The sequence below is a fragment of the Pantherophis guttatus genome, chromosome 15, assembly GCF_059756535.1.
Source record: "Pantherophis guttatus breed Tessera chromosome 15, ASM5975653v1, whole genome shotgun sequence".
In the NCBI taxonomy this organism is placed as follows: domain Eukaryota; kingdom Metazoa; phylum Chordata; class Lepidosauria; order Squamata; family Colubridae; genus Pantherophis; species Pantherophis guttatus.
The window spans coordinates 3,254,627-3,270,739 of record NC_142077.1 but is presented as its reverse complement, the minus strand read 5'-3'; the positions used below and the strand labels follow the sequence as shown (position 1 = coordinate 3,270,739).

At 43.9% G+C, this 16,113-nt stretch overlaps 1 protein-coding gene across 7 annotated transcripts in view; it reads right to left on the bottom strand.

Annotated features, from left to right (window-relative positions):
* The window catches only part of MORN1 (MORN repeat containing 1), a 145,015-nt gene that overhangs the window by 125,680 nt on the left and 3,222 nt on the right, over nucleotides 1–16,113 (bottom strand). For all 7 annotated transcript variants that reach the window (XR_004592479.3, XR_015730060.1, XR_004592481.3 and 4 more), the window contains 4 exons: nucleotides 15,352–15,450; nucleotides 13,506–13,616; nucleotides 12,764–12,854; nucleotides 11,798–11,885 (listed from right to left, as the gene is read on the bottom strand). Coding sequence is in view for 4 of the 7 variants with exons in the window: in XM_087879293.1 (XP_087735419.1) it covers nucleotides 11,798–11,885; nucleotides 12,764–12,854; nucleotides 13,506–13,616; nucleotides 15,352–15,450 (389 nt within the window). In the remaining 3 variants the exon portion in view is untranslated. The remainder of the gene's footprint in view (nucleotides 1–11,797; nucleotides 11,886–12,763; nucleotides 12,855–13,505; nucleotides 13,617–15,351; nucleotides 15,451–16,113) is intronic.

Here is a 16,113-nt window from a genome sequence, read left to right as displayed (position 1 = left end):
GGTGGGTTCTTTTCGTCATAAGCCTTTGCATCATCCTTTGGAAGGGGGAAAAAACAAACAAACGAACCACGGTTTGTTTAGGCTTTGTACTTCTTCACACATTTATATATTAGTTGAATCACGGGCTGCTCCCCGACGTAGAACGTGGCTCCCTTTTCTCCGTTAAAATCCATCTCATTGCCTGCCTAGACCGAGTGCTTCTTTTCCCAGATGGCGAGAAGGGCGGGTAGGTGGGTAGAGGGAGGAGGGGGGTTTTAAATGTTTCCTAAAAGTTGCTTAGCAATGTAACAGAGGGAGAAGTCTGGAAAGGCTGACATTCCTGTAAGCCTCCTCGGCGCTCCCCGTGTGTGTGTGTGTGTGCATGTGTGGTGGTGGGGAAAGGGCACTGAATGTACAAAAAAACCGCAGCAACACAAAAGATCCCTTGGGGCAGGGTGGGGGGGTTTAGGCCCTGTCACTCTCCGGACAGGGGGGGGGGGGAAAGGAGGAAAGGGAAAAAAAAAAAAGCAATGAAGCCGCAACCTTTCGGTTAGCTGGCAAATCTCCCGCTGCGGATTTCCAATTAAAGTCAATCAATCGTTGGTTTCCATCTGGTCTTTTCCAACACCAATTAAAGGTCAAGCGAAGACTCTAGGCACGCTGCTATCCACTTGGGGCTGGGCTCCAATGCACGTTTCTCACCCCCCCCACCCACTCCCAAACACACACACACAAACACACACACACCTAATCAAGGAGCGCAAAACCAGATGGGGCAGGAGGTGATGTCCAAAGAGCGCTGACTCTCCAGATCTGAACCTGGGACAGAATCCTGGTTGGGGAACGGGAATGATAGAGACCAGCTACAAGCTCGGCAGGTTTTTTTTAAGCCTGGCGGACTTCAACTCCCAGAATTCCCCAGCCAGCAAAGCCAGGCTTAAAGTTGCCAAGCTTGGAGACCCCTGATATAGACTCCACCGGGACATACTCAGAGGGCTGGAAGGGACCTTGGAGGCCTTCTAGTCAAACCCCCTGCCCGACGCAGGAATCCTTATACCCGTGATGGCCAACCTATGGCACACGTGCCAGAGGTGGCACGCAGAGCCCTCTCCGTGGGCACGTGCGCAGTCGCCAGCTTCCGGTTTCTGGCCAGCTGGTCTTCGTGGGCGCCGGAGCACCGGAAAACGGCCCGTTTTTGGGCTGTTTTTTTAAGCCAAAAACGGCCCGAAAAACGGTCTGAAAACGGCCCAAAAAAACAGCCCGAAAACAGACCAAAAAAAACAGGCCCCCAAAAAGGGCATGCGTGCACCGGCCAGCTGGTCTTCGGGTTTCTGGAACACATACACATGCGTTCCAGTTTGGCCGTGAGGCTGTGAGTTCGATCCTAGGTAGAGGCAGATATTTCTCTCTCTGGGCACAATGAGAATATATCTGCTGAATAAAACTCAGTACTGGCAACAGGAAGGGCATCCGGCCAGTAAAACGCTCTGCTTGCTCCATTTAGTTGCCCAGACGCCGCCCCGCAAGGGATTATGGGGTCATTAAATAATGATTTAGAAGCTGTCCGGCTCTGGACCACTCTAGCTGGCTTAAGCTTTGAAAAAGGAAGACTTTCTAAAACAGAAAAACGGAACGCGCGAACCCACAAGGGAAAAAGAACATACACTTCAATTTTTTTTTAAAAAAAACTAATCGTTTATTACCTGCACTGGATGTATTGGGATCTATTGGATCCTAATCTATTGGATGTATTAGGGCACGGGAGTGCCCCTCACTTGCCTAGTCTTACCAATCGGGCAGAAATAAACGGAGATAATGCCTCCGTTCCTATTTTCTTTCTCCATTTTTCTTAAAGCAGCCATTTTCCTTTGTTCCAAATATATGCAATCATTTAAATAAATAAATAAATAAATAAGAAAGGATGGCCAGCTGCCTTGGTTAGTTCGGCTTTCAAATCCTTAAATGGAGATATAAATACATATTTACAACTAACTGCATTAAGAGCCATGAATGGGAAACTACTACGCTGCTTCATTGAGAGGCAGCTGTACGCTATTCTATTTGGGGCAATTATACTGGGTTTTTATCCCCCCCCCTCTGGTTCTGATGGGTAAGATGCGTGTGAAATATTTTATATGTACATATATACATACATACATACATACATATATATATATACACACACACATATTGCTATAGAACTGCACTCTGTGAATAGCAGCTTGGGAGTCTCTCTTGCTTATAAATAAGAAAAAAGGTGTTGTGAAATTAAAAGGCAAGAAACATGTATTTAACTTTTGAGGAAGCAATTTTCGCTTAATTGACGGTGTTTCTCTTCCTAACCGAGCAGCTATTATATACCTCTTATTGCAATTAATTTCGGATCATTTGTTGGGAGCCTCCGACGGCGTATCCATTTCCATAAGCTCGCCCGGATTGATCCTGCGCGCGAACGAGACGCCATTAACCGGCTGCGACCCCGTCACACCTTCGCCTTTTCTCCCCCCAAACTCTTGCTGACAAGGGGGGTAGGGGTGGCGGGGGCAAACGGGAAGGTCTAAAAAGCCTGCCCTCTCTCCGGCTGCCTTCTGGGTGCAGTGGAAGCTACGGCAACCCTGTAATTTCCATCCTCGCTTTTCAACTGTCAGTTCTTCCCCGAGACCTCAGAGCCTGGGAGACAGCGGGGACCTAATTCAGAACCAGGTGCCCATCTCCTAAAAATAGTGGGGCTTGTCCACCTCTCTGTACCCCTGCCTGAGACTATTGCGCTCATCTCTGGCTTCGGCGCGCAATTCTCCGTTAGCAGATGCTCTGGGGGCATTTTCCTATTTGCTGCTTCTTTTGTGGGATTTGTACATCTTTGTGTATTTTGGCTATTTTTTTTTTCTTCCCCTCCTTCCAAAGGAAGACCTGCTGCTTGAGACACCTGTTAGCAACACCAAAACAGGTGGGTCACCTTATGCGCTTCTTTCCCACCTGCGAGGAGAGAAATGTTGTCAGAAAATTGAGGGGGATGGGAGGGGGGGGAGAGAGAGGTGGAGGAGGGATGTCCCGCCACTTGTTCTGCCGAAGGAACAGCCCGCAGCAAGGAATGGAATTTGGAAAAGCTTTGAAAACGCTCTTTAAATTCTGGTAGTGGAAAATTCAGGAATATAAGAAAAATTGCTGGCACTATGTGCACTATGCTAACTTTGTTAAACAAGCCCCCAGTAATTTAAAGTTACGTTTCAGGCAAAAATAAAATAAACCAAGTTATTATTAAATGGTGGTTTAAGGAAACAAAACTGGTTTCTTCCAACCGGTTAAGTAGAGGAAAACCCAGGGGCTAACTTCATGCAATCAACTAGGCTAACGGTAAAAAAACTGCATTATAAGTCAGGGTATTGATCTGGGGATGCGGTGGCTCAGTGGCTAAGACGCTGAGCTTGTTGATCAGAAAAGTCGGCAGTTCGGCGGTTCGAATCCCTAGTGCAGTCTAACGGGGTGAGCTCCCGTGACTTGTCCCAGCTTCTGCCAACCTAGCAGTTCGAAAGAACGTAAAAAAGGCAAGTAGAAAAATAGGGACCCCCTTTGGTGGGAAGGGAACAGCGTTACGTGTGCCTCTGGTGTTGAGTCATGCCAGCCACATGACCACAGAGACATCTTCGGACAGTGCTGGCTCTTCGGCTTTGAAACGGAGATGAGCAGCACCCCCTAGAGTCGGGAACGACTAGCACATATGTCCGAGGGGAACCTTTACCTTTACCTATTGATCCACCCAACCTTATGCTCCCGAACCTGGCCGCCTTTGGACTTGTTCAATCCTTTCCTGCCCAGCATAGTCTACCTCATAGGACTTTGGGAAGGTAAATGGGAGGGGTAAGCGACGAGCATTATTCTTGGGAGGAGAAAAAGGAGAAAGTATAGAACGCTAGATTCCGGTTTTATCCTGGTCTTCGGCAGGGAAAGACTTTTGCAATCAGCTCCCAGTGCTTTGAGCAAAAAGATGCTTTAGACCAGCATGCGGGCTGGGGGATTCTGGGAATTGACTTCCCTCTTTAAGTTGCCACGGCAGACTGAACCAGGCACGCTCTCCGCCTGGTTAACCTAACTGGGTTAGGTTCAAAGCGATGTACTCGAAACGTCCCATCTTCCCCACCTCCTCCCCAGCCAAGTGGTTCAGAAAGATGCCAGATATATTTTTAAATAAACATCCCACAGGAAGTCTGTCCTCCTCTATACCAGATTCCAAGCTGCTAAGCCTACAAAGAAGAAGAAGCAGCGAAACCGACAATCTGGAGGTGCACGAGCCCCGACTCACTCTGTCCCTCAAGTCTGCCCAGCGACATGAACGCTAATTTCCAAAAGGGAGGAATTTTCGGTGGTGGCTTCCCTCCGTTATCCCAAACAGCCAGCAGAGCTTGGCTGCCTTTCAAGAGCCGTAGATCACGCTTGCAGACGTTAGAAAAAAAGACATCAACGGGCATGACTAACAAGAGCTAGAAATGCTCAATCCTCCAAACGTAAATAAAAAGGCAAACAAGGGCAGGCGTTTTAACGGAGCAACGGCTCCGCCACTTCAAACACATCTGGAAAATGTGCTAATAGTCATCAAAGCAGTGGCGTATTTATGTAGACTAGGAGCGCTGGTTGTGTCTGCCGAACTGAACAGCTGGTGCGATGTAGGTGTGAGGTTATTGCAAAAAGGATCTGGGAGCTACAGCCAAGAGTGAGACACGGCGGTAAGAAAGCCGACGGCAATTGATATATAACGTTTTCAAAATTGTTGGGAAAATTATGAATCGAGTCCAAACAGGCCTTGTCCTTATTCTGGGTGGCTCATCTCCGGATGGAAGCAGGAAATGATGATGATGTGGATGTGATCCGTTCAGTCGTGTCTGACTCTTGGTGATTCTATGGGCCAGGTGTCTCTACGTCTTCTGATCCTACAATATTTCTTTTGAGTTGTTCTATGTTCTGGCTGATGTCAAGTCGGACGGTGTTCAGTCACCGTCTTCTTTGACGGCTTGGTTTCCTTTTACCGGTAACTCTTCCCAACATAAATAGAATAGAATTCTTTATTGGCCAAGTGTGATTGGACACACAAGGAATTTGTCTTTGGCGCATACCCTCTCAGTGTACATAAAAGATACGTTCATCAAGTATCATAAGGTACAACACTTAATGATAGTCCTAGGGTACAAATAAGCAATCAGGAAAAAATATCAATATAAATCGTAAGGATACCAGCAACAAGGTTACAGTCATACAGTCATAAGCGGAAGGAGAAACGACTTTCTCCAGTGAATTCTTCCCCTGCATGACATGGCCAACACGCCATCTTGTTTTATTTAGATCTTTTTCGTGGACGCTTTCGATCAAGTCGGATCCATTCTGTGACCGCCTTGGTCCACCTGCCCTCATTTCTTCTTGCTATGTGTCCGGCCCAGCTCCATTTCAATCCTTTTACTCTTTGGATGGCATCGTACACTTTCGGTTGTTCTCTTAATCCACCTGCAGCAGGTCTTTCTATCTTGCCTTGTGAGGCCGAGCGTGGGTCTTTGCGCCGCTCGGAGCTTTTGTATGGATTGTGAGGTTAGTGTCCATGTTTCGCCGGCATAAGTTAGAGCAGGTAGCACACACTGATCGACAATTTTTCTCTTCAGGCATTGAGGGAGGTTGTCCTTGAAAATTTTGCCTAGCTATAGGCATATACTCTGCGTGTGTGTGTGTCTACATACACAGTATATATTTATATATTAAACACACACACTTTAACTGCCTTATATATATGTCCTATATATAAGCAGGAGACTGGAAACTAACTGCCTTAATACATATTTCCTATATATAAGCAGGAGACTGGAAACTAACTGCCTTATATATATTTCCTATAGATAAGCAGGAGACTGGAAACTAACTGCCTTATACATATTTCCTATATATAAGCAGGAGACTGGAAATTAACTGCCATATATATATATATGTCCTATATATAAGCAGGAGACTGGAAACTAATTCAGATTCCTTTCACATGATGAATTCAGATAGGAGTTTACGCTGCCTGTTTTCACCACTGGCTGGAGAATTCTGGGAGCTGAAGTCCACACATCTTAAGAGTCGCCAATGTTGAGAAACATTGCATCTGGGGGACAGTCTTGCTGGGGTCCCCCCCCCCCTTGCCTGCCTTACTGTGGACTTTGAATTCAGGGAACAGACTGGGATAGGACTTCTCTTTCTCTCTCCCTCCTCCTGCTCCCCGTGAGCAACCCTCCAAGTATGTCTGTTGGCAGAGTTAGCTTACATACATTACGATGTGACAGAACTCATCAATGGGATAAAATAACAGTTTGGGAAGTTCTCCAGTGGTTTTTAAATCGACTGTTCTTTCTCTGACTGATCCTTGGGTTTCATCCTGCTATTATCCTACCAGCATCAACGCTCCCTCTTTATCTACTGGATGTGGAAGATGGGGCACTAGGTCCCTTCAGAAAGAGAGTCTTCAGGTAGACTGAGCATGACATTCAACACGTGGGAAGCTACCTCTGCTTTGCCTAGTGGGCCTCCAGCTTGTTCAGCCAAAGGAGGACTGGACCTTCCTTGGCCTCAAAATCGTATCCGGTCAGTCCACCTGCCAAAAACTGAGCACATTGTAAGCCGCCCTGAGTCTTTGGAGAAGGGCGGCATATAAATCAAATTAATAAAAAATAATAATAATAAAAAACCTCTCTTCCATTTTCCAAAAACGGATGACCCAAACCCCTGCAGAGCACAGGGGGGTTGTCGGCCCATCTACTACCCTGCGCTCGCTCGCAGTAACGCGCTACCTCTGCGGATGGGAAGCCCCATTGGGCTACGGATAGAGAGAGATGGATCAGGAAAATCTCGTGGGAATTCACCCTTTTAAAAGCCACGTGACCTTGGTGGCCTTTGGGGGTGGGGGGAGGATGGAGAGGCTTTCAGAAGTTATAGTTTATTATATTTATATACCGCCCCCTCTCCCGAGGGACTCGGGGCAGTGAACAGCCAGCAAATAAAATACACAGATACAAAATTTAAAACAATATTAAAATCCAATTAAATCAATTTAAGTGAACTTGGTTGGTGTTTTTTTTTCCTCCTGTTTGCACCTAAGATGATGTTTGAGGGCAGAGACAACAAAGTTGAAAAAGCTTCTCAGGCAGCCTCTTTTCTTCCTGCTCCTGGAATTGGCCAAAAACCTATTTCATGGAATTGTTATGAGCGGCAAAGAAATGCCGAAGGATAGGATTTTCCCGTGCCTTCCCGAGCTTTTTGGAGGAAAAACAAATTCGTTGCCTGGCGTTCTCTTTTTCCTTGATGTAGCTTTCCTCCAAGGGGATGTGGTGGCTAAGACGCTTATCTTGTCGATCGAAAGGTCGGCAGTTCGGCGGTTCGAATCCCCAGTGCCGCATAACGGGGTGAGCTCCCGTGACTGGTCCCAGCTTCTGCCAACCTAGCAGTTCGAAAGCACGTTAAAAAAATGCAAGTAGAAAAAATAGGGGCCACCTTTGGTGGGAAGGGAACAGCGTTCCGTGCGCCTTTGGCATTTAGTCATGCCGGCCACATGACCACGGAGACGTCTGGCTCTTCGGCTTTGAAATGGAGATGAGCACCGCCCCCTAGAGTCGGGAACGACTAACACACATGTGTGAGGGGAACCTTTACCTTTAGCTTTCCTCAATTAGCGATCATTTTGATTCGGAATTGTACAAGCTATGTAGTAATTTAAGCTAGCTCCTTGAAAAGAAAATTATTCTTCTTTTCTTTCCCCCCCACCCGGCTTTACCTGCCCTCCAGTCTCAGGTTCAAATACAGAAAGATCCCAGGAATTTAGATATGGCATTTATTTATTTATTTATTTGGCTCTATTCAAAAACTTTTAAACAAATTGTGAGGGAGCCACCAAGTGGTAGAAAACAAAAACAGCATCACTTACGGGATGGTTTAAATCTGGTTGCCCCATTGCCAGTTAGCAATGCTTCAACATTATTTATTAATTACATTTATTTGCTGCCGTCTTGCCACAAGCCAACTCTGTATTTCGGTAAATAAAATGTCACCAGTGCTGTGTTACACACGAACACAACAGTGCATTCAAGGGATCATTATCCCTTGGTTTATTTTATTTTCTTAATTATTTTTATTATGTCTTTCCAAGAGTTCAAACTGGCAAATAACTCATCCTCACTAGATTATAAGGATTACAATCCTCGTTTGGGTACAAAATATTATATGTCAGTAGTACAAGGCCAACCGGGGTGGGGGGGTGGGGGGGAATCACCTGTCAATATTAGGGCTGCCATGAAAACAAGAATATAGAAAAATATTTTTTTTTTAAATCAGAAACACAATGATGCTTTCAAAAACCCTACCCATACAATGTTATATTTAAAAGGCTAGGCACAGAAAAAAATAAAAATAAAATAAGATTTGTAGCAGCGTTTCTCAACATGAGGGCTGGGAGATTCTGGAAACTGAAGTCCACACACATCTCCAAGTTTCCAAGGTTGCAAAACACTGATTTAGAAGTACACAGGAGGGTAGATCTAGTGGTTAAGGTGCTGGGCTAAAAACTAGGAGACGGCGAGTTCTAGTTCTGCCTCAGGCATGAAAGCTTGCTGGGTGACATTGGGCCACTCGTTTGCTCTCCGCCCAACTCGCCTCACAGAATTCTTCTTGTGGGGAAAATAGGAGAAAGGAGGAATATTCGGTACATTTGTCGCCTTGAGTTACTTATACAGTAATAACGGTGGAATTAAAAATCTAATAAATAAATAAATAAATAAATAGGAAGAGACCTTAGAGGTCATCTTGACTCTCTCCCTGCTTACGGCAAAATCTATCAGGACATCTCTGATGGATGACCGTCCAGCCTCTCCCTATATCTTGTGGCAGCCCGTTCCACTGACTAACAGTCTCTATACAATCAGGAAATTCCTCCTGATGCCTAACCTCAGCCTCTTTTTATTTACTTATTACGAAACTGCCAAAATCCAGAACGATGACACTGAAACTTTCAGACGCTCGCCAAAAAGAAAAAAGTAAAGAAAGCCATAGCTATAAATAGAGCCAATCTTAACTACTTACACTGAGGTTGGCTGTGAAAAGACCAACAAACATCTGCAACGTTTGATAACATTATATTAAAATTAGAAGATAAAAGAGAAGCCAAAGGCAAGAACATTCAGGATTCTTAAGGGTAAGTAGAAAAACAGAGTCTAAATGGAATTCTTTCTCATGCGTAGCTAACAGCTTATGGCGGGAACAGTGACAACTGGAAATGTTGCAGCCTTTTAAGAAATGTCAGTAGATTGATCTTGCAAGAGCAGATCTATAATTACTGGCGGTGTTTGGTCTGAGAATTTACAGGAAGTGTGAGGAGCTCAGGAAGAAACCAGGCACGATATAAAAGGTAAGTTTAACAAAATATGAGTCAGCTTCAGCGCCTAAGCAGACGCCGAAGCAGTCCTGATAAAGGAGCAGTACAATATTTTCTCATTGCCACCGCTGAGGGCTGTGGAAACTTCCCTTTAACCCTTTTCAGACGTCACGCTAAGCCGTAAATCATGGCTTATACATCACAACGGACGGATTCAGATATTGAGCTAAGGCAAACAACAACAACGACAATAACAACAAAAGTGTGAAATGAAATTTGTGAGATTGGGCACCGCAGTTCGACTTCTCCCAACCTTCTTGGGAAATTCTTTCCTTGATTTATTTGGGGGCAAGGTAAAGAATCATGAAAACGTTTCACCCGGAATATTTTCCTTAAGATTTCTTGACAGGCACAACATATTGATTTTCTGAATTAAAATCTGAAAACTGTTAAGAACCAAACAGGCTCCATTTTGGAAGACAGAAAAAGAAATTTTTCTTTTATAGAAGCCTTAGTTGCTGGTTGGGTTCATTGAACACAAAACCAGCATTGCCATAGTACTCCCTCCTTCTCCCGTTTTTCCCCCATAGCAACATCCCTGCAAGGTGGACCAGAGTAAGAGAAAGGCTGCGTCAAAGCCCTCCAGTTAACTAGAATCTGGCTTCCCTGCTCCTAGCCCAACACCGGCACCCCTACATCACAACGGTTGCAGTGTGAGTATAGCCCAATGCTTCCCTGCAAGGTGTCTGTAGGCACATTTGCAGTGAGAAGGACTCGACATGCAAATTGTGCTTGTGGTGAAAAATGGTTGGCTCTTGTGGTTCTTGGTTTAGAGCCTTGGTGGCGCAGCAGACGAAAGCGCTGTTAATTAGCACCAGCTACCTGCAATTACTGCAAGTTCGAATCTCACCAGGCTCAAGGTTGACTCAGCCTTCCATCCTTTCGAGGTAGGTAAAATGAGGACTTTTGTCAGGGAGAAAAGCAGCCTCGTTTTCAGCCCAGTTCTTTGGGGGCAATTTGGAGAAGGGCTGCCAATCAGCTGAGTAAGCCCTTCTGTTTTTGGCAAAGGGTTTACAACAAGCTGTGAAATTCTGTCGGCTTCGATCGATGGGATACTCAGCTGGCCTTGGAAGCGCTGCTCTGAAAGCATCTGACATCTTAGCAGACAGATCATCAGTGGGAGCCTATTTTTTAATTTCCTGCATTATTACGCCTGATTGCCATTTATGCACATTCCGAATAATGAGACCGGACAAGCCATGTGTTGTTAAGGGGATGCCAAAGCAAAAGGCATCTTAACCTCACACACACAGACACACACACAAATAAATGGCAATTTCTGGATCGCTCGGCACTAAACAGGAAACGTTGGTCTCCAGCTCACAACAGATCCACCCAGCAGGATGAATGGCCTAGGAAGATGGGGTGTTGTAGTCCAAACCCTGGCAACAGCATGGAGCTGCCTAACTCAGCATAAACACTGGAACAGCCCCGGTTACGATAAGGAGAGCTGCCTACATCGCAGGAACCCGTTAGTGTTCCAAACCAGATAATATTCCAAGTCCAGTTAAACGCCATTGTTAAAAGTATCAGAACTTGGGCGTTGAGATTTGATTACAGCTAAAGCATCAGTTTTACAGGATCAGTCAAGGGAATTCATTCATGGTTTATTCAACAAATGTGCCCACTTGCCCATCTAACCAATGGAACTCCGGGAAGCAAAGAAAACCATAATGCATAATCCAGATCAATTAAAAACCCAGGCTCAACTCTATCTATCTATCTATCTATCTATCTATCTATCTATCTATCTATCTATCCATCCACCCACCTACCTATCCATCCATATCTATCTATCTATCTATCTATCTATCTATCTATCTATCTATCTATCTATCTATCTATCTATCTATCTATCTATCCACCTATCCATCCATTCTATCTATCTATCTATCTATCTATCTATCTATCTATCTATCTATCTATCTAACTAACTAACTAACTATCTCTATTTTTCTCTCTCTCTCTCTCTCACTGCCTACACATAACCTTCCAGCAAATTCTAAGAAGCAAAGCAACTTACATGCAAAAGCATAGATGGACAGTTCATTTATGGCTGGGAAACATGAACAGTGTGATGGGTTCCCAAGGGATTTAAGAGTGTTTTTTCAATCTAGCTTTTTGGAAGAAAAAGGGGGCCACAAGGAGTTCAGTTTAAAAGTAAGCGCAAAGCAGATTAAGCAATTGTCGGTTTCATGAATCAGGACAATCCCTATCAAGCTGAATTGTGGTGAATGGACTGAACTTTCTAGCTTTGTAGTAACGTCACAGGGTCACAAATTCTGTAGCCATATTCAGTTGTGCCTGGGAGTTTATGCTGTGTCAATGGAGCCACTGGGAAGATGTCTAAATAGCTAGGGAAGAGATAGGTTCTTATACCTCATATACGGTTCCATCAGAGCACTGAAGAACTCCGTGGCCTTGTCTTTGATCCAGGATCCAGTCGCCCACAAATTTATCTCCATTTCTAAAAATAAAGAGAAACAACTTGACAATAAGCTAGGTACCACATCAAGTAGCAATTCCCAGCCTTAACCTGAGCTCAAAAGCTAAGCAGGCCTAGTTAAGGACTTGGGTGGCCAGGAAATTCCAGGGCTGTAAGCTTAATTAGGAAATTGAAAAGATAGGAACAGTAGTTGGAAGGGACCTTGGAGGTCATCTAGTCTGACCCCCTGCTCACGCAGGAGACCTATACTAGGGATTCGAACCGCCGAACTGGCGACCTTTCCAATCGACAAGCTCAGCGTCTTAGCCACTGAGCCCACCTGGCCTGAAAGATGGCAAGGGGGAAATCTGCTCCCATCGTGCAAAATAAATAAATAAATGAGAGTCACACACCCCCCTCAGGAAGTCCACAAAGAGCAAAAGTTTAACTTGGAGAATGTACTGTTTTTAACACATTGGCAATATCTGAATACAAAGTAAAGCCAAGGTCTCTCTAGCTGCTAGTTCAGCTGCTTAAGTCATATTGGTCCTGTTCACACATGAAGGCCTTCTAGGTTGGGTCAAACACGGTGCTAGGACAGACATAATGAGGGGAACCGAGGGCAAAGAGTATGCTTTAGTACAGAGGTCTTCAAACTTGGCAGCTTTAAGGCTTGTGGACACAGCTATGCTGGCTGCAGAATTCTGGGAGTTGAAGTCCACAAGTCTTAAAGCTGCCAAGTTTGAAGACCTCTGCTTTAGTAAGTTTAGACTAAGCCATGTTAACTGGTTAGACACCACATTCAGTTTCTCTTCTGCTTCCGGAGCTCTGTGACTAATTATGGATCTTGGTTCTTGCTCCTTCCTGAAAGTCTGCTAGCCTGAATCCAAATAAAGGCCGAAGAAAATCATCAAACTCACGGGAATGTCATTTTCCCTCCTCCGTGTTTTTTGTTGTCATGAAAGCTTCCTTGGTAAGTCTCCCCATCCTTCTCCGTCAGTGACCCATGGCCTATGAAGAAGACTTTGCGTTATATAGATGCCAAAACAATGCCCCCCCCAATTTTTTTTTAAATATACAGCCTCGTGCTACGTAACTAGGCTCCATTTCATCCTGAATAAACTAAATTATTAATGTATCTTAAATAGAAAACTAGATAGATTTTTACTCCCAAAAGCATTTTATTAAAATAAATTTGATAAAAATAAAAAAATTCCCATTTTTAAATTTTTTTTTTTTTTTTTTTAAAAAGCATTGATTTTTATCCACCCTGATTCCCTTGCAGCCTGGTTACAAATCAGTATCTTGACCAGACTGGAACGCTAATGCAATGCTCCTAGGCCAAAACTATTTTGTGAATTAACATTCTCATCTCTCCACTAATTAACTAACCCACCGATAAATGCGAGCAGGAGGTTTCTCTCCCAGTCTTCCAGATCAACCAACAGGGTTTCCCACTTCAGTTAATTTGGGTTCACGCCACTGGAACGGGCTCCACAGGGTGTGTCAAATGTCAGCGATGGCATGTGCCAATTTTTGAATGGCTTCCCCATGTGCGTAAACCTAGGCATCACAGCTTGTTAAATAACCATGTTAAAATAAAGCCCAGTTTACTATGATATATGAAACCCACCCTAGCTGCACGGACTCTGTCCTGTTTACCTTCTCTCATCCCGTAAGAAAATTCTCCTTCATATCTGCCACCATTGCCATAATGGAAAACTCCGTGCCCGTGAAGTTCTCCGAAGAGGAATTGGCCGGAATAAGTATTTCCTTGAATCAAAAAAAAATAATACAATACAGTAAAAACTCAGGGGAAGCTGTGGCAAATGCAGTTTAATAATCCTTGCTATTCCCATAAAGATTTTGATGGTGCCTTTCTCAGCATGAGACATTCCAACTGAGTAATTACCAGCTGCTTTTTTTTTTATTATCAGGACAACTTCAAGAACAAAGGAAGTGTTCATTAGGTCTTTATCTTACAAACTAATGGAATCACAGCCGCAATTCCTTCAGGTCTTTCATACTAAGGTATCTTAAAAAGACGTTAGTGCTACTGCGGGGGGGTGGGGGGGGAGAAGAAGGAAAAGAACAAAAGAGATTCAGAGATTGTGTGTTTTTTTTTTTTTATGATTCAGGAGATGAACAAGTACTTTTATTTCATAGACAACTTAACAGCTTTTTGATGGCGTACGTTCACTCAAATTCTTTACAGAGGAGGAGGTATGCTGAATACAATTAAAAGAGAATCCTAAATCCTTTGGGACAAAGCAGGCACGTCTCTCAAGGTAATCCTAACAAGGATCAGGTGGCTTTAGCCACTTCACATCATTTACAGTTTTACTTTTATTGTCCTCGTACAGCAAAATTAAATGCCATCTTCAGCGTACATTATACATAAAAAAATAAAAAACACAAAACACACATCCTTCACATTCTATACAATTGAATTGAACCCCCCCCCCACCCCCCGATATTGCATTAATATTGCACTACACAGTAGAATTTGATAGTTACTGCTCTGGGATAGAAGAGGTTTTTCAACTTATTTGTCCTTGTTTTTATTGTCCTGTACCGTCTGCCAGATGGTAATAGTTAAAAAAAAAAAAGGATGAGATGGATCTTTAAGAATGTTTGAACTTTCTTAAGGCAGCGGGAGCCATGCGCTGAAAAGCCCGATTGGGCTTATTAGCTACCGTGTTTCCCCGAAAATAAGACCCTGTCTTATATTTTTTTTGAACCCAGAAATAAGCGCTTGGCCTTATTTTCGGGGAGGTCTTATTATTTTGGGGCGCGTGGAGCAAGACGGGGCTCCTCTTGCTGTCTTTCCTGATTTCCAGCTCTGTCTCCCTAATCCTAACCAGAGGAAATGGCGGGGACTAACTGCGCAGGCATTTACATATTTTCGGGGAGGACTTATTTTCGGGGAAACATGGTAGAATGCAACAAAATTGGGTCTTTAGTGTGAAAGGTGAAGGACTTTACTAGGTTCAGTTTTGGTTTTGAACAATATGTATACCTGAGGAAGGATTGTGTGCTTCAATACTTATTGTTAGTTCAGAGCAACACAACCTCTTACCCTGGAGCCCTTTTATATCAGTCAGGCTTCTCCAAGTTCTGTTGGTCTGCATGTCCTACCATTTCTAGCTATCACACCTGGAGGGGAGGTTCTTATCACACATAATTCTATCCACTTGATGCAATAAGAGAGGCCATTCCCCCACCCCCATCATATCACTCCTTCAAGAGGGGAATGTTGACTTCCTCAGCAGAATGCCAAAATTTAGGGCAACAATAATCACAGAAAAGACTCCAAAACATTGGACGTGGGTTAAAAAGTGTTTAAGTCGGCTGACCAAGAGGGCGAGAAATAGAAAATCGATGAAAGGGGAGAATGGAACAAAACATACCAAGGTGGGATTGGAGACAATGAATGGGACACTAACAAAAACATTTGTTAGTCATTTTTTGTTGTTGTTTTGCAACAGGCACCGATCACAAAACTAACCTGTTGATGCCCAGTATCTGAGTCCATGGCCAACAATTTCTCCATCCACAAATTCACCTTCGTAATAACTTCCATCTTTGAGCAGTAATTTCCCATGTCCTGGAAAAGAAAGATCAGTTAAGTGCATTCTGGGTAAAAAGAAGAGCCTTTGATGGGTTTGAAATCTTAAAATTTATTGGGCTCTCTTTGCAAAGGAGAATCTTCAGGAAGGCTCTATTTCACAGGGGATGAATGAAGTCACTAATAAAGCTGATAGCTGATGGTCAATAAAGACAGAAAGTTGAAAGTGTTAGGTCCCTTCTATACTGCAGTGGTGAGGACACACTTGGAATATCGTGTCCAGTTTTAGTCACCACGATACACAAAAAGATGTGGAGATTCTAGAAAGAGTGCAGAGAAGAGCAACAAAGATGCTTAGGTGACTGGAGGCTGAAACATAGGAAGAACGGTTGCTGGAATTGGATATATCTAATCTAACGACCAAAAAGACTAGGGATGACATAATAGCAGTCTTCCAATATTTGAGGGGCTGCCACAGAGAGGAGTGGGTTGATACTTCATACTTTATACTGCATGGACCTGCTTTCCAAATTGCCAGTGAGGGAGTCAAATTAGCCTATTGGGGGAAAAAAAAAAGAATTTTTGTAGCCTTTTAAAGACTACCTTATCCGTAGCCCATTACTGTAAATTATGAAATACTGTTAGGTGTGAAAAGTTATCGCTCTGATGCCATCTATTGGTCAAGAGTATAAATATATTCCA